Source organism: Nematostella vectensis, chromosome 7, assembly GCF_932526225.1.
Source record: "Nematostella vectensis chromosome 7, jaNemVect1.1, whole genome shotgun sequence".
Classification (NCBI taxonomy): domain Eukaryota; kingdom Metazoa; phylum Cnidaria; class Anthozoa; order Actiniaria; family Edwardsiidae; genus Nematostella; species Nematostella vectensis.
Window position 1 is genome coordinate 7,582,306 of NC_064040.1, and position 24,645 is coordinate 7,606,950.

General features: G+C 37.5%; 4 protein-coding genes across 8 annotated transcripts; 2 read left to right on the plus strand and 2 right to left on the minus strand.

The window, feature by feature from the left end:
* Positions 1–19: 19 nt before the first annotated feature.
* LOC5520882 (isochorismatase domain-containing protein 2) lies at positions 20–7,511 on the plus strand. Of its 2 annotated transcripts, none has more exons than XM_032365929.2 (5): positions 20–188; positions 280–327; positions 1,031–1,198; positions 3,676–3,792; positions 7,376–7,511. In XM_032365929.2, exons 1-5 carry the CDS (start codon positions 63–65, stop codon positions 7,379–7,381), a joined length of 465 nt encoding a protein of 154 aa, XP_032221820.2. In that variant the 5' UTR covers positions 20–62; the 3' UTR covers positions 7,382–7,511. The 2 variants fall into 2 exon arrangements, with proteins under 2 accessions (XP_032221820.2, XP_001640603.2); XM_001640553.3 differs by lacking the exon at positions 7,376–7,511 and adding an exon at positions 4,304–4,869 and having other exon boundaries at positions 23–188.
* Positions 4,104–7,565, minus strand: LOC116604068 (cell growth regulator with RING finger domain protein 1). 2 transcript variants are annotated; one of them, XM_032365928.2, is made up of 5 exons: positions 7,364–7,565; positions 6,618–6,870; positions 6,002–6,149; positions 5,571–5,675; positions 4,104–5,239 (listed from the first exon to the last, which is right to left on the minus strand). In XM_032365928.2, exons 1-5 carry the CDS (start codon positions 7,563–7,565, stop codon positions 4,919–4,921), a joined length of 1,029 nt encoding a protein of 342 aa, XP_032221819.2. In that variant the 3' UTR covers positions 4,104–4,918. The 2 variants fall into 2 exon arrangements, with proteins under 2 accessions (XP_032221819.2, XP_048585780.1); XM_048729823.1 differs by lacking the exon at positions 6,618–6,870 and having other exon boundaries at positions 6,002–6,138.
* A 79-nt stretch (positions 7,566–7,644) lies between these two features.
* On the plus strand, positions 7,645–10,097 carry LOC5520883 (L-rhamnose mutarotase). Its single transcript, XM_001640554.3, has 3 exons — positions 7,645–7,791; positions 8,053–8,146; positions 8,670–10,097. The coding sequence occupies exons 1-3, from the start codon at positions 7,678–7,680 to the stop codon at positions 8,864–8,866; spliced, it is 405 nt and encodes a 134-aa protein (XP_001640604.1). The 5' UTR covers positions 7,645–7,677; the 3' UTR covers positions 8,867–10,097.
* A 54-nt stretch (positions 10,098–10,151) lies between these two features.
* On the minus strand, positions 10,152–24,164 carry LOC5520789 (protein Smaug homolog 1). 3 transcript variants are annotated; one of them, XM_032365926.2, is made up of 11 exons: positions 24,014–24,164; positions 21,459–21,612; positions 20,436–20,666; positions 16,052–16,804; positions 15,373–15,569; positions 12,898–13,102; positions 12,398–12,483; positions 11,922–12,227; positions 11,569–11,650; positions 11,205–11,282; positions 10,152–10,837 (listed from the first exon to the last, which is right to left on the minus strand). In XM_032365926.2, exons 3-11 carry the CDS (start codon positions 20,647–20,649, stop codon positions 10,818–10,820), a joined length of 1,941 nt encoding a protein of 646 aa, XP_032221817.2. In that variant the 5' UTR covers positions 20,650–20,666; positions 21,459–21,612; positions 24,014–24,164; the 3' UTR covers positions 10,152–10,817. The 3 variants fall into 3 exon arrangements, with proteins under 3 accessions (XP_032221817.2, XP_032221816.2, XP_032221815.2); XM_032365925.2 differs by lacking the exon at positions 24,014–24,164 and adding an exon at positions 23,406–23,526; XM_032365924.2 differs by lacking the exon at positions 24,014–24,164 and having other exon boundaries at positions 21,459–21,802.
* Positions 24,165–24,645: the final 481 nt, after the last annotated feature.

The following is a 24,645-nucleotide window of genomic DNA, read 5'->3' on the forward strand; positions in this document are numbered from 1 at the left end:
GTTGGATCGAGAAAGTTCACCACAGAACACCCAAGTGTTTACCTCCGCTCCCAAGTCCCAAGATGGCTGGCACAAGAAGTGGAAAGTTGTTTTTAGATAGCACAGTATTCTTCATGTGCGATATGCAAGAAGACTTTCGCCGATTTATTGCATATTTTCCAGATATTACAACTGTGGCCAAGAGAATGGTAATTTTTGATTACATTTACCTGATTTTTTTATGGATAAAAAATACTGTGGTATTTTGACCTAGTGTTCTGACTTACTTACACGTTTTAGGTTGATTCAGCCAAGATCCTTGACATTCCTGTGCTCGCCACTGAGCATGTAAGTACAGGAAACCACTAGAAAACCATTGTAATAATTGCATAGTTACCTACCCAAGGTTCAGGGTTAAAGTCTAACCCCCCGCCCGCCGGACCATGGGAATGACGGTTTCAAATGACTAGTGCTTTGATTATGAGACTATTTTTACTCCCTTCACGTTGTAAAAAGTACTCTTTTTAACTAAAGCTAAAACAGATTTTGCAAGAACCATCTCCCCTAGGCAAGAAAATATAACCGCTTATTCAAGCAATAGGCCATTCCAGCTATTAGCATGTGCGCTCACTTGACATGGAAACCTACCTCAACCACCGTCATGCAGCTTCGTTTTGTGCATGCTTAAAGCTGCATTGTCACCAGTATACTTCCAGAGGGCCAACAGAAACCTCAACAGTTAAAAAACAAAAGAATCTATTAGATTCCCTGCTATAACAGGCCATTCACTCTAAATTATCAATAACATCCTCCAAGATACTTTCAATAGACAAACTGCGTTCACAACTTTGAAATATTTTTCACGTTTTCCACAAACTATCGGAGATTGTGTGTAATCAACTGGGAGTAAACAGGTGAAAATGTGGCTTAAAAAAGGTGCATGCTGCATTGTTATTTGAGGTAGGTTCGTGTTGTAATGCATGCGCAAGCTTATAACTGCAAAAGCCTAATATACTAGTATTATTGTCACATATTACATTGTCCTCTGCAGAATCCTCAAGGACCCCTTGGTCCAACAGTCGAGGATATCGACACAAGCTTTTTCAAGGATAATATTTTCCCAAAGCACACTCTTTCAATGCTTGGGTGTGAGGAATTTGCCAATAAATTTCACAAGATGTCTAAAAATGTCAAGGCTGTGGTACTGTTTGGTGTCATGGTAAGGAGATTAGACTATCAAAACTCCTCACTACCTCTACCCCAAGGGTATGATAACTGACAACAACACACAAACAATGAGTAACATCTCCAACAAATAAAAAGCCCCTCAATTTACCCCCTTCAAGCATTCAAATTTTCCCAAATTCTGTACCATATGGAGCTCACAATCGTATTGGGAATAGAATAGTTTATAATTTAAAAAAAAGATAGTCAGAATGACACTGTCTTGTCCCCCTCCCCGAGAGTCGATAGGATAGTTAATAATCACAGATTTAAAAATCTATGTCAGCCACCATTAGGAAAAGGTCATTATTTATTGGGGTTGCTCAGGGGGAGGGCTGCTAAGTTGATTTTTTCCGGTTCAAAAATTTTGACCCTACCCCAATCTAGAGCACAAAAATGGTGACCATCCCCCCAAAAGGAGACCCAAAATTTAGGCCCTCCCCCAGAACAAAAAAAAAACTTCTTGGTTAGTTTAGAGTTGTTAGATGCTTTACGTATGGCAGGTTCTTCCATATAACCATATGAGTGCAGAGCCCACAATTGTAATAAGAAGTTGCCCACAAATGAAGTAAACCCACAATTGTAATAACGAGCAACCTGTGCAGTTCAAACAAAGAAGGGGGATTGGGCACTTTGCCAATTAGAAAAATATATGCTTTATAATTTGTTAACGGGAATATGGCCTGAATTCTGCTGTTTCAAATTCAAATTGTGGGGAGAAAGATACCTCCCCCCACATGCCAAATTGTTGTGTGTGAGGGAGGGGGGGGAGGGCACTGACTAAAACATAATAATAATAATAATTAATAATTTAATATAGCATTATAAAAATCTCAATGCTTTACAAACATCCTACTCTATTCTACTTATATTTCTAATGGTTAAAAACTAATCAATTGTTGTAGTGCTTACAAAATAAGTACGTCTTTAAAGACGATTTAAATTTGCTGAGACAGTCGGTGTTTCTAATGTGTAGGGGGAGGGAGTTCCATAATTTAGCTGCAAAGTTTGAAAAAGATCTGTCCCCATAAGTTTTTGTTTGTGATTTAGGAATGACGAGAAGGTTCTTGTTAGCAGATCTAAGGGATCGAGATGGCGTATACGGTGTTAAGAGTTCAGTGATATATTCAGGAGCCTGGTTGTGGAGAGCTTTATGTGTGATTGTAAGAATTTTAAAGTCTATTCTAGAAGCAACAGGTAGCCAGTGCAGTGATAGAGAGATCAACATATTCCAGAGCCTTAAAGACAGTCGACGTATTAGGTTTAACATTTAAAGCCTTTCTAAGAAAGAAACCAATGCCGCCACCTCGTCCAGCACGCGGTAGGTGAATAAAGTCGAAGTCCCGTAGAGTGTTTATTACATCGGCAACAGTGGGATCTGAGCAGTTAGGAACAGGCAACCGTGTGCTTGTGTCTTCAACCACGGTAGACTTAGAGTTGTTTTCAGCAGTCAGCCAAGTCTCAACAAGGGCTAAGACATCAATTCTTTTGGATATGACAAGATCACAGATAGATGCAGCTTTCCTGTGCACGAATATTCCAAGTAGCTAAGTGTAATCGAGGTGCACTGTCCGGTGTAATTTTTCCAGTATTTATTTTTAAGAGATTAGATGAGTTCCTGGCATTATGAGTGTTGGCGCTGGTCGAATAATCATGGCTGGTCGAATAATGGCTGGTCGAATAATCATGGCTGGTCGAATAATCATGGCCTGGAGGTGTTGTTTGGAGCCCATTTTTCAGGGGTGTAAATACTATTGTATATGGGTCTAGGGGTATGTTCCCCTGTGAAAATTTTGCCATTTCCAAATATATAGAAAGCCCATTACTGTTAAAACCTAAATAAAAAAAAACATCATTAGCTGCTTCCCAACTGAAATCTTATTTACATATCTTTTCATACCACCAATTTGAAAAGTTAGTAGGGGGGGACTTTGACATGAATTTGAAATTCGCAAATTCAGTGATTGAAGTTAATAAAACCAAAACTGCAAAAGATAAAAAGGAGAAGCCACACTTTAGGGGAAATGGTTTTCAATGCCAGCAAAATGCGAGTCATGAACGTGTAAGGAGCTGCATCAAATTGTTTTTTTTATTTAGTAAGGGGTCTGGTGTTCTCCCCAGAAAAATTTTGAAATCCCAGACTTTTTAGGAGGCTGGAAATTGATCACAATACCTGTTAAAAAATAAGGCCCTCCCCTAAACCCTGTATTAAAATTTGTGGCCCAAACCCAAATCGATGCTCAAAAAATCTCAACTCTCTCCTCAAACATAGCAGCCCCCCCCCCCCTGTTTAATGACCCTTCCCTTATGTCATCCAAGAAAAGTGCCAAGTATAAAAAAGAATCCATTTTCATCAGCTGATTGGGGGAAGCTGTTCCAATATTTTTTTATTGGATTTGGTAAATAAAACATGAAATTTTTTATCAAATAGTGATTGAAACAATAACAGTGTGCTTGCATTGCTTTGTACAGGCAGATATCTGCATTTTCAACACTTCTCTAGATCTTGTAGATGAAGGTTTTGATGTGCATGTCGATGCTGATGGAGTGTCATCAAAACATAACTGTGAAAGGATGATTGCTCTGGAGGTGGGTGCAAGGATACGCCCATAGCCAATGGGTCTAAGGGGGAAGGGGTTTGAAGTTCTGCTCAAAATTGACAAACAATGCTAGAAGCAGGCACTAGGAGCGGGCACATCACCTCCCCTGTCAGCCAAAAAGTGAGTTATTTCTTATTAAGGGGTCGTCATATATGTATCATTTTCCGTATGATGAATGACAAAATAAAACTCCCACTCAAAATCCTTGCAACAGGCCTACAAAATATCAACACAGTAAGGGTTTGACCTCGGATCATAATATTGTTGGTCTGATGGAATTGGGAAAAAAATACAACACAATTTGCAAAAGATCCTCTTATTTAGTTATTTTTAAACCAGATAATATTGAAATGATTCATGTTCACAAGAAAAACCTGACATTAGAAATGTAGAGAGAGTAGATAAGTAGAGCACTGAGTACAGCAGAGCATAAATCAGCCTTTTAATTTCTTTCTAAGTTTGGGAGAATTCAAAAGCATAATCTTTGTTTTTATCAAAAGCGCCTTCGTCAGAGTGGAGTGTTTGTGTCCACAAGCAAGTCGATCCTGTTACATCTAATGAAGGACACATCTTTGCCATTCTATGAGGAAGTCCGTCTCCTGGCAAACAATGCCCCCCCAGACCAAGGCTTGATAAATGCACAGTAATGTCTTAAACACATTGATTCAAGTGAAAAAAGTAGACTATTTGCTAACACAGCTAGTTACTATTACCCCCTAAGTGGCATAACAATCAGGGTATCCCTCAAAATAATAAAAGGATAAATAATATAGCCTTGCTGACGAATTAGACGTGATAATTTAGACACTGAGACATATTTCTAGTTGACTGTTTGAATATCTCGCGAGTGATTGGTCGGAACAAACATTCCATACATATTTCCGGTGTTCACAGTTTTCTTGGTCGCGCTGTAAACCCAAGGGGAGCCAGTTTGATGTGGCCATCAGAATTGGTTCATTTACTCATTTACCTATTCATATACTAGATAGAAAATTTTACACAAATTAAGATTAGTTCATGTCCAGAGTACATGAAGAGTCTTAATATAAAATGACTAGTACACCAAGTGCATGTATTGTTTATAGTTTTTGCCTTCCAACATATCCTCCTATACCCTAACTTGCTGAGAATATACCTCGTATCAGCTCTAACGTAGACATCTTATTCATATCTCTGCTGGTGTCTAGAGTGTCTACAAAGTTGGGTTCTTCTTGAGTCAGGAAATAGGATCTTATTACTTGCCGACACAGCGGGCACATAGACCCCAAGCGTGAGAAGCATGATCCGCACACACATGCATGTCGGCAAGGCAACAGCGCCCTGGTTACTGGCAGGTTCTGGCAGATAATACAGGTGCCATGAGTGGAGCGTTGTTGGGAGAGTGGGGTTTCAGGGGGACTGTAAATAGGCTCTTCTTCTTCATTAACAAATAGTTTCTGTAGGGAGAAATAGGGGTAATAATATATAGAATATATAAGCAACAATTACATAACTGTTTATAATTGATTGCTCTGGTGTAAACAACAATGTGTTTGTGAAAGAAAAGGTTGCTAATCCCACTTCATAGTTTTTGCATGGGACAACTTTCTGGATCTGTTCCTGGTTATTCTATGATGTTCTGTACCACATTTTATAGTATAAAGTATATTACTGTGTGTATAAAACACAAAGAATTTCAGAATTTATTTGGCAAAAGATATAAATTTCAAAATATTTTGTTCTGTGTGTAAAAAATATTGTGTAATAGTGTTCACACAGTATTTTCACCTTCAGTGGAAAAACCCTCCCATCTGCAGTTTGGATGTACTGCATAAACATCTCCAACCTTGATAGGCAATTATATTGATGGTGAAACACACAGAGAAGTGTCACCTAGGATTCAAAAGCACAATATGTGTTATCTTTGCATATCCATTAGCTGATCAGTGAGTATGCATTGCAATTGAAACTAGCCTTGAGGCTGGTTGGCCTCAAACAATCCAAGCCAAACCTTACTACTTATTTATTTTTTAGGAAACAGTGACAAAACTAGGGGATTCAAGCCCCCCCTCCCCCCCAATCGGACTTAAATGTTAAAAGTTAGAAAAAAATGTCTGGAAACTAGAAAATGCACAAATTTGCCTAATGTTTTATGGAATTTCTTGGAGAAATCCTGGATAAACCCTGTAGGTATGTTATTTTTATATTAGCAAACTTACAATGTCATATGATTTCTCTGTTTGCCTTCTGTTGTCCACATCGATCCTTGATGTTTCCACAGCCAGTACTAATGGATATTGAGAATCATTATTTGTTATCGCCTCAGGTATGCTCTCAGTGAATTTGTGATCTTTTCCTGGACAAAAGCTTAATTTTAGTCAAAAAAATAAATAAAAAAGAACTTTTAAACACTAGGTTCAGGTATAAAAAGGATAAGGCTACTGCTTGTACATTCATTTTTTACCATTGACTGGCAAACTGGTAACATTTTCCAGACAAATTTTGGTTTGAATTCCTTTCAAACCCAGTTTCCTTTGTGAAAGGGGAGGGAGCGATGCCTGCCTAAAAACCCCTGCGAGGGGGACTCGTCAAACACATACATAGTAAAAACCATAATTTTGGGCTTTGAAGGGGTGTTCCCATAGGAGGATGTGTAGGTTCCTGAACCCCCCTATTTTAGTCAGCATATATAGAGGAAAGAGAAATACCATAAGTGGAACTCTGAGATTTTGGGCCAGTGAACACCTATCTAAATAAATGTTCATGTTTACATTCTGTTCATCCATAGGTTCTCCCTACACTTAAAAATAAACAAAATACAAGTAGTAAGGATACAATTCAGTAACACTTTTTGTTTCATAAGAGCCAGCAAGTAACTTCTCCATGGTGACTCTGTCAATTGCATCATCCTTATTATCTTCACCATCGTCATCATCATCATCATCAAACAGATCATCATCACAATCATTATGCTGTGATGATAGTTCATATGACAGCCTGGTTGAGTTATCTATAGTCTTCTTGTCTACACCCCAATACATAGTCCCATAGCATGGAAGCGATGAGTTGAGACAAAATTGAAGCATACCTAAAAAAAGGTGTTATCAAAAGGATTTTATCTTGATTGGGTAGGTGTTATGGTCTCATACAGACCAAATCAAATCACCTTAAATGCTTATTTTAGCCGAAACGCAATCTTGGTAGCGCGATATGTCGACTTAATAGGGATTGATTGGGTAGGTGTTATGGTCTCATACAGACCAAATCAAATCACCTTAAATGCTTATTTTAGCCTAAACGCAATCTTGGTTGCACGATATCTCGACTTAATAGGGATGCTCGTTGTATTTTTAGGGGTCAAAATCGGGCCTCAGGTATTTTTAGGGGGTATCCGAAAAAAAATGGCTTTTCTCTTAGAAATGGTAATTTTAAGGCTCCTGAGGTATTGTTTAGGGTAGCAATTTTAGGTCGTGCTGGTATTTTTTAGGGGTATTTTTCGAATTTTGCGACGAGCATCCCTATCACTTTTACCTTGAAGAACTCCCCCAGGGGTATATATATATATAATATATATACTCTACCATTTTTAACAGGCTTGAACTTCACTTGGAAAGGATTTCTCACTCCAAAAACACGTTCAGATGGAATAACCCAGGAGGGCTGCATCACAGGGCGGAACATTGCATTTTCCTCAAGCAATCCAAGGCGATGTATAAACCACGACAGAGTTAAAAAACCAACAACAACAATTAAGGCAGAAATCACAGTCAACCAGTCGGCCATCTTGAAATTGAACGAGCCCGCGCTGTAACACAGGATTACCGTATGTTTCAGCGGCTGACTTCTTTACGCGGCGGTCAGGGGTGAAGTTTTCGATTTTTCGTGTTCCTGAAAAATGTCGGCTTCCAAAAGTGGAAACCTAGTACCTAAAAGACTAGGCTCAGTGATTAAACTGAAGCCAGGCATGTACGAAAGGTACAAAGAGCTGCATGCTGCTGTATGGCCAAAGGTATCAGGAGAAAGCGAGAGGAAATTGTCACTGTTTTAATTTTAATTTTGAATAGAAAGTTGAATAGAAGGGTCCCGGGAGAACCCACAAAAGTTTGAATGTTTGGTAGTTCGAATTTTAGATAGGGTAAACTTGACAGGAGAAGAAAGCAATGTGCCGTGGCACCCTCAGAAGCTACAGTCCTGTTTTGGGTGGAATGGGGTGGTTTCGGAAGGGATTTCTTCATATTTTCTCTTATCTCCTCACATAATATCATTCCAGGTCCTACAAAGATTGACAGCTAGTAACATCAGGAATTTTACCATCTACTTTGATAAGCACAATCAAGTGTTATTTTCTCACATGGAGTATATCGGTAGGTGTTGTATCATGTCACGAAAACACCATGAAAAATAATGTTGACACCTTTCACCAAATATACCAAAGTGTTCTACTTCTTTTACTGTGTTGACATATACGCATGGGTGGATCTATAGAAGAAGTATAAGAGAATCAGGCCGTATTTTGACACCTTCTCATATGGACTCCAGGACCAGCCCACTGCTTCTCCCAACTTTATCTTGGACTATATTTTTCTACAGTCATTGCTTCTCCAAAGTTTTCAATTTTCCATATTCATTTTGGTTGGAACTTTTATTTTTGTATTAAACGCTAAATCTTAATGATAGGAGACAACACAGAGGGGGATCAATGGAAGCTCTAATGAGTGGGAGGGCACCTTTCGGAAAGGCCGGAATTGTGCATTTTGGCACCCATGCATCTCTGAAATGATGGGTTAGATTCCTCCCCACCCCCCTTAGGCTACGACTGGCCTGCTTACACCCTACAAGAGATGTTGTTTACATGAAGAAAACTGTCATTTTTTTCATGTCATAAAGGTGACAATTTTGAGGCAGACATGGCTGCCATTGGTGCTGACCCTGTAACCAAAGAGTGGTGGAAAGAATGTGAGCCGTGCCAGGAGTCATTTGATTGGACAGGTCCAGCCCCTTCAGAGGGTGGGACTGGCGGCAACTGGTGGGCTCCCTGTGAAGAGCTATTCCACGATGGGCACCATGCCACGTCATTCTCATGAGGGTGTGACCGCACAGAAAACAATTGCTCAGTTTTAGAAAGAAAATATTAACAAACCCATTTTACATTATAATGCGAGTTGGCCATGAAGACAACATTTTAAATCATAGTTTTGATCGACACAGACTTAATAGGTCAGAGTTCCAATGTGCACTGACATAATTCTTTGCTTCACTTTTTGGGTCATGAAGTTTATGTCAATAAGTTTATTCCTATTTTCCGCATTGGTTTGGCCTACAATCAAAAACAGATTTCGACTTTTAATCTCAAATGGGGTAAAATCATCAAGCATTCCCTCTGAATTCATTATTTCACCCTACATTAATTTCAAACCAACTGAAAAGTGAATTTATGCGTGTGCGTTTGTGGCACCTCTGTCTCCCCCTTATCTAAATTTCTATGGAAATTCAAAAAAGCATGTCTTTGTTCAATATTTTTTTGCTGGCTTGACTAGTACAATTTGACTATCACATAGAAACCACTCTGAGAGCTCATATATTTATCCTTTAGAGTTGTGTGTCCTTTAGAGTTGTGAGTTCTATCTTTCATTCTCTGCGATTACAGATGTGAATGTAATCATTCTAGACAAGTTGATTTTCATGAACCCGTGAACTACACTTTAGCATATTACACTTTGTGGTCTAATTCTATTGTTCTCTTTTCCATTTTACTGACTTACCGTCAAATCCGTTGTATCGCGACACCACATTTTCAAAACATTGATATGTTTTTGTCTTTTGGGATTTTCTGTTCCGCCAGTCAAATTATTCTAAGCCAATCAGATTCTTGTCATCTCTTGTCTAGTGCAGTTGCCTGACTTTCTGTCGCGACACTGTCTGGTTTTCGTCCAGAGGATAGCCAGGGAAGTGCACAAAGCGAGACTCTGATTGACTCAGAATGGTTTTACTGACGGAACAGAAAACCAAAACAAATCGTGTTATGAAAACGCGGGTCGCGACACTACGGATTCGACAGTACCTTTGACTATCACACTTTGTTTCACAGGTTAATGAAAAGCATTCTAGTAGTAATGGTTATCTTTTTAAAGTCAGTGGTCATATCACAGTTGAAACTACCCTAAGAGGTAGTTCCTTATCACTGTATCACTGTCAAAGTAACAATGTTGTAACATGTCTTTTACTCAAGGCTTAAAGCGTGGGTGACTCTGAAAAGATGTTTGGATTATGCTCTAACAAATACAATGCTTCACAGGAAAGCAGCGTTTGGCAAAATGAGTTGATTTTTTTTATAGATACATAGTATAAAGTAAACATACAACCCACTAATACATTATGAACTATATTCAATTTATTCCTAACTTTTAAAGTCTAGAATACATATGCTTTATGTATTTCTTTTTGTGTTGGTTGCACTTCAAATCATATTTGAAGCACAAAGCCTTCCCAAACACAACCTTTCTAACATGAACAATGAATAGTTTATCTATATTTACAAATAAGCTACAAATATCTTCTGTTTAGAGACTCAACAGTCAGCCTTCTCTCAAAGTCTGTTTTCTACATTACAAGCATCATTCAGCTCTTTTAGAGGTTTCTTTGCAGGCCTGTCACAGAGTATAGCTTAGGTAACTTGGCATCCTTGCCTCAAATCCACACATCCATTATGACAATGTACATCAATAAAACACTGCCCAGTACTCTGAAAGCTTGAAAGGCTGGTAGCAATAACCATGGCACACCCCCATGGAAAGAAAGAGCCTGATGCAAACCTTCTCCATTCTCCTCTAGATCCAGCATTTATAGAACTTGTGTTTGGGTCCGTCCTATGCCCCCTTTGGGCACTCTTTAAATATCTTACATACATGCTATATGGACCATATCTTCTTGACATCTGTTAGTGATATTCTTTTAAGGACCATTTAGTGTCTAATTGATGATGACTACTTGGTAGCACTCAATGACTGAAGACTTCTTTGCCATTTCTTTCTCATATTATTGCTGATCACCAGTATCTTTAAAAAAAAACAATTAAATGAGCTTTTTCTCAAAGCTATTACTGTAATACTGGAGTCTCTATTATATTTTAGTGTCACTTTTAAAAACAGACTTATACTCAATTGTAGTTAGTAAAGTTATTACCACAACTGCTTATGTACCTTAGCCACACAAGAAAATAATGATGGTTTATTGCTAATGTGACCACCTGTGACTGTAAGGGTAACACCAGAACCTCACCTTTAACACTCTTAAGACAAGCATGCAAAGAAGCTTGAACAATAAACCCACTTAGACTATGATCTTGCCAGTATTGGCAGACTGGGGAGGATCTTTTACGAGCTGACTTGATAGCTGCCAGCATGCGACAAGGCAGGTGCTTACCTGATAGTGCTTGCTCAGTCATCCTCAGGCATAATGACTCGAGACTGTTATCAAACCCCTCCGTCTCATCAGTAGAATCTAAAAATCAATAGGATGTACATGAATCAGTCACAAAGGATCGCAAGCTAATGGCTGAAAGACTCGATACAAGTAGAGATTAGAAAAATTAATTTGAATATGATATGGAAAACCTTTTAAAATTAACATATTTAGGTTTTTGTGACTTATTCCGTTAATCTTTATTTAAAATCAGGAACCCAATCAATACAAGAACATATTATTGCTGAAGGGTTTTTATAATGTCTAAACAAAAAATAAATTAATTAATATGTAAGTCTGAGAGATTGTGAATTGATTAACCCACCTTGCTCTGGCAGTGAAAGCTGTGGGGTGGTTGTTCTCACAGGGAGTGACTTGGTACGTCCCACTATTGCATGTGATCTCACCTAGCAGAGAAAAAGAATATTACTTGCAACTTGGTGTTAAGGTAATGGATGTGGTTGTTAAAAAGTTATCACATCCGGCCCGAATTTTAAGTGTAAGGGTCTCTCATTTAGTTTACCATTTTCTCATTTGTCTTTTTTTAATTCACAAATTTTCTTTCATTTGAGAGAATCTCCGACTTAAATGGCACATTTATCTTACTCTAGAACCCCCTGTCCTTGAGCCTGTTTGTATGTTCCTTATCAGTGCAGTGTGTAGAAAATGTTAACTCACCAGAGTTGGTTTTGACTGGCCCGGGTGTGGCGTCTCTGTGCTGCTACTTCTTAATTGAACAGCAGGCGGGGTCTTGTTAGTGACACATCGAGGGGAGCTCCTATGCCGAGGCTTGACGGTTACAGTTCCTGGACTCACTGGAGGCTGTAGACTTGCATTTGGGTCAGTGGGCGGGCTTGACAAGTAGTACCACCCCCTAGACTTCTCCTGGGAACTTGGTCTTCTGGCAAATTGCTGCTGACGGACAAGCCTCTGACACTGCTGTTTCCACGACTGAAGACGGCGCTTTTGTGTTGGGGTGAAAGCCTAATAGCATGTCCAAAAAAATAATGGTAAATTTTATGTGACTGAAGAAGAAGCCTGACACTTAAAAAAAAAAGGAAATAGCTTCACCCAAGTCATGGTTAATTTGTTATGTGCAAGCCAAGAAATCCAAAACTTGACAATGAAAAAAGAAGGTTTTTAATACTGTATACCTCACTAGCAAGAGTTTTATCCAAAAGAGTAAGGTATAATGTACAGTGTTCTTCATCAGCCCGAGACACCAGGATCTGTGTGCATGCTGTAAAGACAAGACAAACACTTTTTTCAGTATCAGTAAGTTTTATGCTTTTCACACTGCTTTTCCCAAAAAAAAACTTATACAGTACTGAGGCAGAAATGCACACCATCAAAACTTTTCACTTAATTATCCTCATGCTATTTATGAATAATGAAAGCTAAACATCTCAAAACACTAAACAAAAACTCACATCCAGATTTAAATGGCTACAAATTGCAGTACTTAAAGGAATTCCCCACCTCCATGAACTTTTCTCTACCCATAAACATGTATAGTACAAACACAACCTATCATGCAATGTACTGTAATAGTGGTCTTCACCCATTTACATAATAACCACCCTTCCCTTTTCCCATTTAATGTAATAATTAAATGTACCCCCCTTAATGTAATAATTATGATAATCACCCTTACCTTTCCCCATGACCCTAGTTATCCACCCCGGCAAGTCCTCAGGGTGTGGTGGAGGGTTTGGAGTACTCTGCTCAGCGAGTTTACTGCTTGATACTGACCCACTAGTTGCCACGCCTGGTGATGGAGTAAATGGTTTAATTGGAGTATTCACTATCTGCTGGAGCTCTTTGAGAACCGCCTGTAGCTTGCCATTCTGTAGAACCTCCTGTAACAAAGAATAGGTAGGTCACTCACTGTCTCTATAAACTTACAGACAATACAGTTTTGTAATCAAGGCATTCCTTTTTTTTTCAAATACCTTTAGAAACCAGCAACTTTTTCGCTACTAAATGTCAGTGACTTTTAATAGATAGCTCAGGGTAACAATGCAGGGTAATATGTATATAATATAGACTACTATGATATAATAATTATCATATATTATATAGATATTATATAGATCATAATATAATATTATACTATTATAATAAAGCATCTATCCACTGAGCATTTTATGATCCCACTTATTTTTCAAAAAAAAGAAAGAATAACAGAACAAAACACCAAACATTGTTTTCAATACTTGTTCCCTGCTTTGAATTGATAACTAAAATCCTGAGTAAAACACCACAGTTGATATTTGAATAAATAGTGTTGCTTTAATAGCTTTGTAGGAACGAACAGAATAATACCATGTTTGTAAAATATAATCGTTAACACAATCCAGCACAGCTTTGTGAATGCTAGTTAACCCAATCCAAGCAACTTAAATAGAATTTATAAAAGTAAAAGATTATAAGCCCTCTAGCTTTAATGGGTTTTTCACTTAGAATAGACAAGGAGATTGCAATTAGTAGATATTTGACTGCTCCTTGTAATCTGTCTAACAATAAGATTAAAGCCGCATTGTCACCAGTTCACTTCCAGTCGATTACGTAACAATCTCCAAAGTTTCTTTGTGGATGTGATTGATAATTTAGTGCGGATGGCCTGTTTAATATCTCAGATTTTAATAGATTCTTGTCTTTTAATGGTTGAGGTTTCAGTCGAACCTCCAGAAGTAAACTGGTGACAATGCGGCTTTAACTTGTATGTTTCACAAAGACTGGACTAATGGTACAAAACAATTGCAAGTGCTGACTACCAGGTAACCTGACAGGTTGGGATGATGTAACAAAGAAGTTTGGGACGATGTACAAAAGAGGTACCTTATTACGACAATTTTTTTTTTACTCTAAATGAACTTCTACTGTTTGCAGGGTGTAAGAAAATGTATTATTTATACATTTCTAAATTCTGCAGGATGTCAGGGTAAGAGTATTTCATGAAAAACTTGTTGGGCATGTCTCCATTTTTGTTAGTTACTGTAAATAGCAAGTACAGTATTATACTACAATGCTAGACAAAACAGTTTTCACCAATTCATAAGAATTATGATACGATCGCCCCAAAGTACCATCGCCCCATCATAGTTGAGTATGATCGCCCCACTCAGAGAACGATCACCCCACATTAGAAATGTCTGTCTTTGAAGCAAGAAAGTCATGCAGAGAACGATCACCCCACATTAGAAATGTCTGTCTTTGAAGCAAGAAAGTCACGCAGAAGTGAATTTTCTCAACCATGGTAGTTATTTTTATCTTGTTTGTTTGTGAAGAACGCATTAGCAGAATACTGCTGTTACCGACTATCAGCGTTTAATAATGCGAATAAACAGAGAAATAATACTCATGCTAAAAGAGAGATGGAATGATGTTCTATCTTTATGAGCGAGCGAGCACTGAACAACACAATTTAGCTGAAGCAACAATAAGATTCTTGTTTGTTTGTGAAGAATTCGGTAGGAGAATAGCGCTGTTATGGGACCGACTTTCGGCAGTAAATAACGTGAATAAACATCGAAGATAAATAATTCTTACGTTAAATGGTGTTCTTTATACATTAGAGTTTTATTCCTTTCTTTGTTTCTAGGTACGAAATTATTTTTTCATAACGACCCCAAAGTCTGTAAAAAGTCTGTTTCAATCACTAAACGAAAACAAAATTCGAAAAAAAAACTTCGAAGGGTTCCCTTCGAAGAAAGGGTCTCCACCATCTCTACGCTTGTGGTATTATCAGAACCATGCCGAGTACATGGTTCTATCTGAGTGGGGCGATCGTTCTCTGAGTTGGGCAATAATTCCCAGTGTGATTGGGGCGACGGTACCCTGGGGCGATCGTTCCTGATACCATTCATAATGGTCACCAAGGTATATGTACAAGTAAGTACGCAGCTGCTTTGTCTCCTATTATTTTGTTCTACAAAGGAGTTCTTTTGTCTCTATTCTTCTCGTTCTTTGTGTCTAGGTGCAGAAATTGTTCATTTGCCCAATCAAATTGCAGCTGGTAAGAGCTGCGTACTGACCCATATGTACCTCACAGCGCTCCAACCCCCCAAGTGATCTTGAAACAGAACTAGTCAACTAGCAATAGGTAAGAGAAAAAAAACAACAACACCTTTTCCAGTTTCTGCAGAGTATCCGATCGCTCCTGGAGCTTTCTCGTGCTGAGTAAAATCTTGTTCCTGGCACCCTTGGTGACCCCCTTGCTTTCCAGGTATTCATCTGACAGGTTAAGCATTTCTTCATATGACAGCTGAGAAAACAGGCTCCCATACTTGTGAAGCCTCAGACTTTTTAGCCACATAGGAACATCTAAAGAAGTTGAAAAATAAATGGGTCAAAACAAGTGGGTAAGTTTGCTATGAAAATATGGCTAATCACGCCACCATTTTATGCTCCTTCTCAATTCCTACTTAATCACACAAAGAATCCACTTCCATTGACTAATTCAAGTGACTTACCAAGATATTTTCAACCAAATATTGCCAATAGCATATCAGATGTCATTCGTAGATAGTTATTTTGAAGTTTCCTTTCGAATAAACAACTGTATTTTTAATGATAAACAATAACAAAGGAGTGGGTGATCAATATTCTTTTAGAAAAATGCTAGACAGAGGTTAACCATCTTGATGTGGGCATCTGTGAATGTAAAATTGATACAGGCTAGTAAAACTAGGTACAGTTATTGAGCAGGACAGTTTTTTACTTGATTTGTACCGTATTTAAGGCTCAATTTCATAGCCAACCGGCAGGAACCTTCCTTAGGGACAATCCTGTGGAGGTCTACAAACCTTTCATTCCAGGACGCGCTTCCTCTGCATTAAAACTGCCTGGCTTGTGCCGAAATGAAGACTCGTCCTGTTCACTCTCAGTTGAAGACTGAGGTGACAATTGGTGATTGAGCCTCTGTGGGTCGACAGGAAATGACTGTGATCGGCCAGGGCGTATCTCTACCTGTAGAGAATCCCCCATGCAATCATCTAGCATGACAGAGTCCTGCTCCTCAACGGGCGGTGGAGGAGTTAATGAGCCCGACCGGCTCTTCCTCATAATAGAAGACATAGATGAACCCATACCACTATTGTAGTTACCATAGGAAGGCTGTGTCTCAAAGGATCCAAGGCCTGAATCATGGTGAACTAAAGGCTGGTTTCGCCACCCATTCACCCTCCCCCTGGTGTAATTGTGCCGTACAAGATTATCACAGGACCCAGGCATGTCTGAGCTTTCAGTAGTCTGTAGCCGGGCAGGGCCAGAGTTTTGTCTTTCTTTAATGCCTAATGTCTTTTCTAGGTGGCTTAGCCAACATAAGAGTGAGTTTCTCTCCTCAGGAGGAAAGGCTGGATGAACAAGAGCTAGAGAAAGCAGCTGCATGCATTCATCTTGATGGACTGAGTGCTGTACTGTGTGAGTGAGGATTTTAGGAAGGAGTTGGAGATACTCAAATCTGGCTTCATCATTACCAGGGACCAGAAGTGGCAGGTGTGCTAGTAATTGTTGGACTGCTACAGCTTTGGTCTCGTGACAAAGGTTGCTCAGAAACTCTGAAAAAGAGCATATGCTTACATTAAGTATACGATACAACATTTAACAAAGATTTTAAGGCCACCTTTCTGCACGAGTAAACATTCACGGTGGGGGTCTCAGTATGATAAAACACATTTTTCATGTTAGGAATCTGAAGGGTATCATCAGGGAGAAATACCATTTAAATTTTTTTAGGGCAACCAGACCCTATTTATTTATTGTTTAGCGAGCCTAAAAAAGTCCTGTATCTGATAATGATACAGGCTGCAGAAATGTTGCTGAGAAACAGACATGCCTGGCCAGGCAATGATAAGGTTAACATCGAAAATGTTTTTCCAAGTGTTTAGATTGAGGCTTATAAAAGATTAATTGTTATAATAAGATTAATTCTTATACAATTTCCCTTTTTTTTGTGACTTGTTATGGTGAAATAACAGCCTCCTCATCTAAATTAACCCTGTACACATCTATTTTTGGAATGGCATAGCAAAACTTACTAATGTGCAGGCTTTTTAAAGGTTCATTTTTTACACTTTTCCTTTTTTTAGCTAAATTTTTTTAGTATAATACTGTAAATCATTTTTTAAAGTTATTTTAAAAGTGTGTCAGCAGACTTCTACTCTCAAATTTTGAAGAATTTTAGCATTATTTGAATGGTATGACCAACACTGGATTACACAATGAGAAAATTTTACAAACCAAGCCCCAAAGTTTATCTTAAGTGAAAAAACTTTACAATTTTGCATAAAAAGGAAGTCAAGAGAAAAAAGCAAACATTTGCATCAGAAATCTTCTCTTTGAAGGTGGGATTCATCCTGTACAAACAGTCTATGCAAACAACCCATCATAATAACAAAAGGAATGTCTGATCTAGACAATCATACCGTTCTTGGTAAAATGGTAATAATTAATAAAAACGTATAGAGAATATGTGCACTTAATGAATAATATCCTAAAAGATAATGATGGTCAAAAAAGCTAAAAACTAGCTGAATAAATGCCTTATTAAGTTTGTTCAATCATTGTAATATCACACGGAATTTATTAAACCAAGGATTCTCATCCTTTCACTTTTTTTGCCTTTGCAGCATCTGATTTCAACATCTTGCTCACTTGCCCAAATTTAAATCTTAGGAAATTAAGAAAAAACATACATGCCTTTTCTGAAAACTAGGCAAGGTGGGCGTAATCTTGTTAGCTTACGCAAGAGCATAGTTTGAGGTTATCTTAGACAGGTGAGTGAAAAAATTGAGCCATACTTTGGAGTTAAACAGTGCTTTTTCAGTTGGCCTTTGAATAAATAGTATTGCTTTGTATACTTTTGTAGGAAGGAACGAACATGTTTGTAAAATATAATCATTAACACAATCCAGCACAGCTTTGTGAATGCTAGTTAACCCAATCCAAGCAACTTAAATAGAATTTATAAAAGTTAATGATTATAAGCCCTCCAGCTTTAATGGGTTTTTCAATTAGAATAGACAAGGAGATTGCAATTAGTAGACATTTATGTCTGCTCCTTGTAATCTGAGCCACATTTCGTTTGTAGTTATGTTGTTATGAGTTAGTAGACCATGTGGCAAATGCAATCCTTTAACAAAAGCGCTCTAGCAGCTTGCTTACATCACATCCCATTCTAAGGACAGGTGAGGACAAGAAAACAGTAACTCCAGGCATTACTTCAGACTATACTTCAGTGTATCAAATAGAATAAAGAAATTTGTGTGTGTTTATTAAAAAAGGACAGAGTGAATGAACCAACAGCTTTGTACAAAAACCATAAGATACCTTTTTTAAATTATTTCTCAGATCAGATTAAAAAAAAGTGATATAAAGCAGGGGTTGAGTATGATGGTGTTCTAGCAATTGAAGTCACTCATGTTAAAACAACACGACTCTTCTGTGGTGACATAAACAAATAGTAATTTAACCACCTATTTATAAGCCAACAAAAAAGTGAAGGGGACTCTACCAGTAAACAAATGATGGCTACAATAAAAAATAATCAAATCTACAAGTACTAGTAGCTGTTAGTAATTCCAACTATGGAGCTTTACAACTTTTACAGTAGGATCTTGTATAGTACTCTAAAAACTATCCATATGGACTTTTGATGCAGATTTTGTACATCATGTAATTTTTTTGCCATCGGGATTGAAAGTTTTCTTAGATATTTCCAACATATTTGCAAAATCTTTGCTTTTTTTATTTTCATTCAAGTGATGCTAACAAAGCACAAAATAAATGCATACATAAACAGGCATATTCAATGTAAAAGCTTTTACAACTAGATGTATCTGAGTAAAACAGACCATATTGTGCAAATATTGTGTAAATATAACAAAGATATGTCAAGATGATTGTCTTGTACAACTGTATCACAGCAAATGTATGTTAAGATTAGATAGGTACTTTCCTTTTAAGTAGATCATAAAGCTTTTTAGAAACTATTGTATTTATTACAAATGCAAAATGTTACTGGACATCTAATAGGTAAATTAGTTCATGAAGAAAATTTCAGGCCTTAAAATAATATCCAAATATAATTAAAAAGTGAAAAAACACAAAACTTCTTTATAATGCATCAAAACATTTTAAAATACATCTGTGTACTTGGCCTTTATTTGCAGGTTTGTGTATACTTTTGTGTATAGTTGTCAAATCAAAAAGACTGATGTGATTAAAAGCAGTCAGACACTGTAAATATATCGGAAATAATGTGTGTGCTAACAAGAAAATTGCATGAAAATGAATTTCATTCAATCCCTTTAATTAAACTCATTTAAACCAGCTGCAAAACATGATACAGCTTCGTTAAGTCTCAACCATAGTACTGGTGTCTATAAAAAACCAGGATCATAAAAGGGAGCTCAATTAAGAGTAAATTCCATTGAGTCTCCAGGACAAAGCATATGTGAGTGACAAGGGATGTCATGAGTGTGTGGTTTTTCAAAACAAACATTAACAGCAAGTTCAGGATTTAGAAGTGACCTACTTTAATGCAATTATAAACAGCTTTAAGCTTATTTTTATACTTAAATAAAGAAAAGAATTGTATAAACGATGTGCAGTTCATTTTCTGTTTAATTCTAATCCTGCAAAATTTTATGATTTAAAGGATTTTTAGGATTAAAAAAAAATTGCTAAAAGTGCAGAAAAAAATAGTTTAGAAAAGTGCAGATTAATAGAAATATTTTCGAAAGTTTACATACAAAGCTATTTGCAAACATTCTGAGGTTTTCTCATCATTCTCAAATCACAATACATTTCCAGATAATAACCACAATGGTAGATCCCCTACTTATGTGGTTGTATTTTGCCAACCATACTAGAACAACAATAGGTACTGCTATATTTCTAAAAAGACACTAAAAACAACATTATAACTACAATATACCCTAGACTGGAATACTTTTCTAAATGAAGATAATAATGTTATCTTCTTTGGGGAGACGGTAGCTTTAGGGCAAGACAACCATCTTCAGTCTAGCAGGTAGAAAATGTGTATTTTTTTCAATATGTAAATAAGCATTGTGAAAGTGACAATGGGTCTAACACCTTCCAGATTAGTGCATTTACATCCTAGAATGATAAATTCCAGAACTTTCCAGATCATTTCATAGCAACAATAACATTAAAGTTATTTACCTTTGTCATTCGCTTGACGCTGCAGGAGTTGGATTTCCACCGGATCATCTCGAAATGTATGTTCGAGAATTAAAGACAAGAATCTTGCCTGGGTTGTGGATATTCTTTTGAGTAAAGTGTACAGGGCTATGGTCTGTTCGCATTCGTTCCAGTTAGAGAACCATCCTACCAACGCACTGACTTGGTCCCGAAAATGCGTGTGGGCTGGCTTCATATCCTCTTACAAGCTGACTAAGAGAGATAGAAAAGAAACAAGAAAATAACCCGTTGTTAATACGAGCACGTGTGGCGAACAAAAAACAGTCGACGAATTCTTAAAGTTCATCAGGTTCGCGATAACTTTTGCGTTTAAAATTTTGAAGCCAAAAAATAAAACAATTTCACACGTGTGAAGAGTTTATTGTTGTCTATTAAGAACTTGTTCCATCAATAATACATGGTGTTTTGTACGACTATTTTTGAATAGGTGAACAAGCAAGCACGACTGTTTTTGTAGAAGGCCATCTTTACACAATTTGCATACAATTCGCACAAAACGCTGTTCGTCTTTCTATGACAACAAAAACTCAAAATTCGCGACCTCTTAAATAGCTTATATAAAATAAAGGCCGGCAAAAGAAGTGCTCAATTTGTGTAAGAGTTTATGGAATATAGGAAGCGAAAAAAAAATCATCGAACGTTTGTTCGAACGAATAGTTGTCACCAACCCACGAGTACGGAAAAAACATCCGCGAGTGAGTAATTCAAATGTTGTATATTAATATCCCAGCGGACCTTTAGTGAGTACTGCGTGGAAAATATTGTCGGTCTAGGAGCTTTCAAGAAACATGTAAGTTAGAACCAAGCTAGCACAGGCGGAAATCAAATTTTGAACAGCTCGCTACAATCACAACACACACCAACACAGGGGGAGAGCCACCATGAACAAAGCACTTGCTCGAACTTTCTTACTTAAACTCGCGAACATTTTCATGGTGTTTTAATAAAATAATAAAACAACAAATAAATTGAGTGTGTCCTTACCCTGAGAAGCGCTGTTTGCGGCTAAATTACGGCGTGTGGGGCCTGAATTCGCTTGCACTGGTCGAGTCGAAAGCAGTTCGTCTTTGTCCACTAGCTCACCTCAGTTTCGTATCTGCGAAATACTGCGTACCTCATCAATGCCATAAAACGCTCCCTGGCATAGAAAAATAATTCAGCATGACTCACGAATGATTAGCTACTCCAATCGGGCCATTCTTTGTTATTTTTCACGCACATCTTGGCGTAAAAGCCATGCTTTGCTCGCACTGGAAATGCAAAGAAATATGCACGGCTCGCGGTAAGGTTTTTATTTGTCAGATTGGCCAATCACGGCACAGCATGACCTCATTCTCCGAGACATTGTCACGTGACACGTGCCTCTTCTCGACTCTCGTCGGCCCACGAGGTTTTTTCCTTTGTGTGGGACACTAATTCAATTTCAGCTATTTTTTTTACAACCATTTGCCCCTTTTATTGAAGCAAAATCTCAAGCAAAATAATAATTAATAATTCCCTGTGAGGGTGAAAGCTATACCCTCTATTTCTCCCCACGCAATATTAGAAAAACAATATCCTTTTACTTCCAAACTGGAATGGAATCTGGAAATGATGCCTGGTATGGAAAGGGATTGCAAATGTTTCAAGACAGTATGGGAGACTACGTTTTCATTTCAAAACGTGTGGGTGCTAAAAAACACAAAATTTTAGACCTCATTAGCAATCTAATCATATAATGATCGCGCTAGCTAGTATCATACAAACTACTACTGTAGATAAAGGAAATTATATTTTGCTTACATGCAGTCAAAAATAGTTCACACCAACAATGTAGAGGAAGAGGGATCTACTACTTCAAACGGGACTTTTTTCAAGTATTTGATAGCATAGCGTATCAAAGATTTCAAGTAAAAAGCTTTTACTTTACGTACATTGGGTAAACCATCTGTTTTAGTGCCTCCTACGCAATTTTGCAGGTTAAAAATTGCCACGCAGTAATATTTGAATTAGGAAATGAAAACAAATATATTGAGATGTGTACAATCGCAAGTGTAATCATTGTGTAAAAGCCTTTAAAGCTAAGTTTGTAGTGCACTAACACCAAAGTGAACATGGTAAAGTGTGCCGAAAAGCGTTCTATAGAAGTGCATACGCAATTTTCTTTTTTGGTAGCCTGAAAATAAAAAGTTTTCAGGTATTGGGAAAACATTCCGTGACAAAGAGAGGATGTTATACCCTAAACATGTACAACGCCTATTTCTATCTCATATATTTCTTTTGCTCCTATACTTTGACCATTAAACGCGGCGTGATGGATACAAGATAAGACATTAAAAGGGCCTTCGAATAATTGTTTCCCAATAATTGTAATTGCTCGCAGTTGGGTTACTAGTTAGGTCACTAATGCTCAATGCTCGCGCGATTTTTAAAACGGTACTCGAAATGCATTTTTCGAAGTACTTGAAATCTTGTCTTAGAAAAAGTATGCTCGGGGAAAATTTTTTCGAACCGATATAGAGAAATAGTTCCTGTCTTTACAAAGTAAGTTATACAGCCTGTAGCGCACATAGATTTCATATTATGGGTGGGCATTTCTTTGCCAGGGAGGAGCGTCCTGAGCTGGACTCAGGACGCTCAAAAACAGGGTGCTCACACGGACCACACGCACACAAGGCTCACCAAGAACCATTCATTTGAAAAATCTTTCCTAAATATCACTGAGATATAGTCAACCTCACATTAATATCAAGTAATGAATTGTATAAATGAGTCAGTAAACGAAATACTGAATAGAATACACAACAGAACACTGAGAATAAAACACTGTGAAACTATGACGAAGTGCGCAGGCACAAGTTCACTAAAAAATATTCCCTGATGACTATATAGTTTTAACAAATCAAAATATACAATGGAAATCATTTCCTAGTGGAGATCTTTTAACCTTACCTGAGTTCAGACACTGGGAACTAGTAGTATGAGAGAGTGTTACTAGCTCGGATATCCCCGGTTATATATTGCGCATGTCATTTTAAAGCTCTATTGTACTTGGGCTTTATCATGCACAAACTGGTAGAGAGTTCGACTAAACTTCGTCTTTATCTTGCGTTAACCCACGCATGTGGGAAGACGCGAATAAATTCCAACATTGGGTCAAACAATGAGCACGAATTTAGCTATGTCTATTTTTAAAAGACAAAAAGCAATTTACTGTGATTTCAACTAAGTATAATTATTTGACTTGTCTGGTTTAAGTAAGTCTCTGCAAAAAAAAGGAGATTGTGCACATGTATTTGCGATATCAATTTTCCCATCTGCAGCGCCTACTTTTCTCCGTTTTTATTCCACGTAGAGGCTAAATTTAGACTTGAGAGCCTTTTATACTGCGAACAGCTCCGGGCTTGACTCATTCAATTCATTTCATCCTAAAAGCACGGAATACTCAAAACAAGCCAGGAGGATATTGCAGGCGAGTGAACTAAACTAGTGTTAGGCATGCTAGACATATGCATTGTTGATGTGTATGTATTTAATAAATTGTTATGTTATTCACTTACCAAAACTCAAATTTCCACGAGAGAAGCAAAAGATACAGTGAGGTTAAATTTGACCAGCTCTACTCTACTAATGTTTGTACAAAGAAAATGTAAACATTAACCTTCGCCTCATTAATTCAAAACTGCAAAGATCTCCACAGTGACAAGAGAAACATTTCCCATCCGAAAGAAAATTCCCCTCCGCATTGACGTCACAATGACGTAATCAGAATTGAGACTAATCATTCCGTGTGACAAAATCTCGAGAGAAAGCGGAAGAGATATTCGCGATGTTTTTCACCGCGCATCTATTTTGTTTTTAACATATTATTTTATTCTTCTTTAATAAATACCATACAATTTCAAGATGTTCAAAATATTTTAGGTTTACCTTAGAAAATGCACGAAAGACATTTCGTCTTTAAAAGCAGCCATTGTTAAACGGGAATTTTCTAGTTCATTTTTTTCACCAATAACTATTGATTATAATAAGTACGGCGTACCCTTATTGTTAACACCAAACTCCAAACACCACAATATTCAATCTGAAATCTCACGTAAAACTACTAAAAAAATACAACGATAAAATTAGCAGTTACTGATTTTTTTTCGGCAGTGGACTGATCCTAGATATTTACAAATGGAACGGCTTG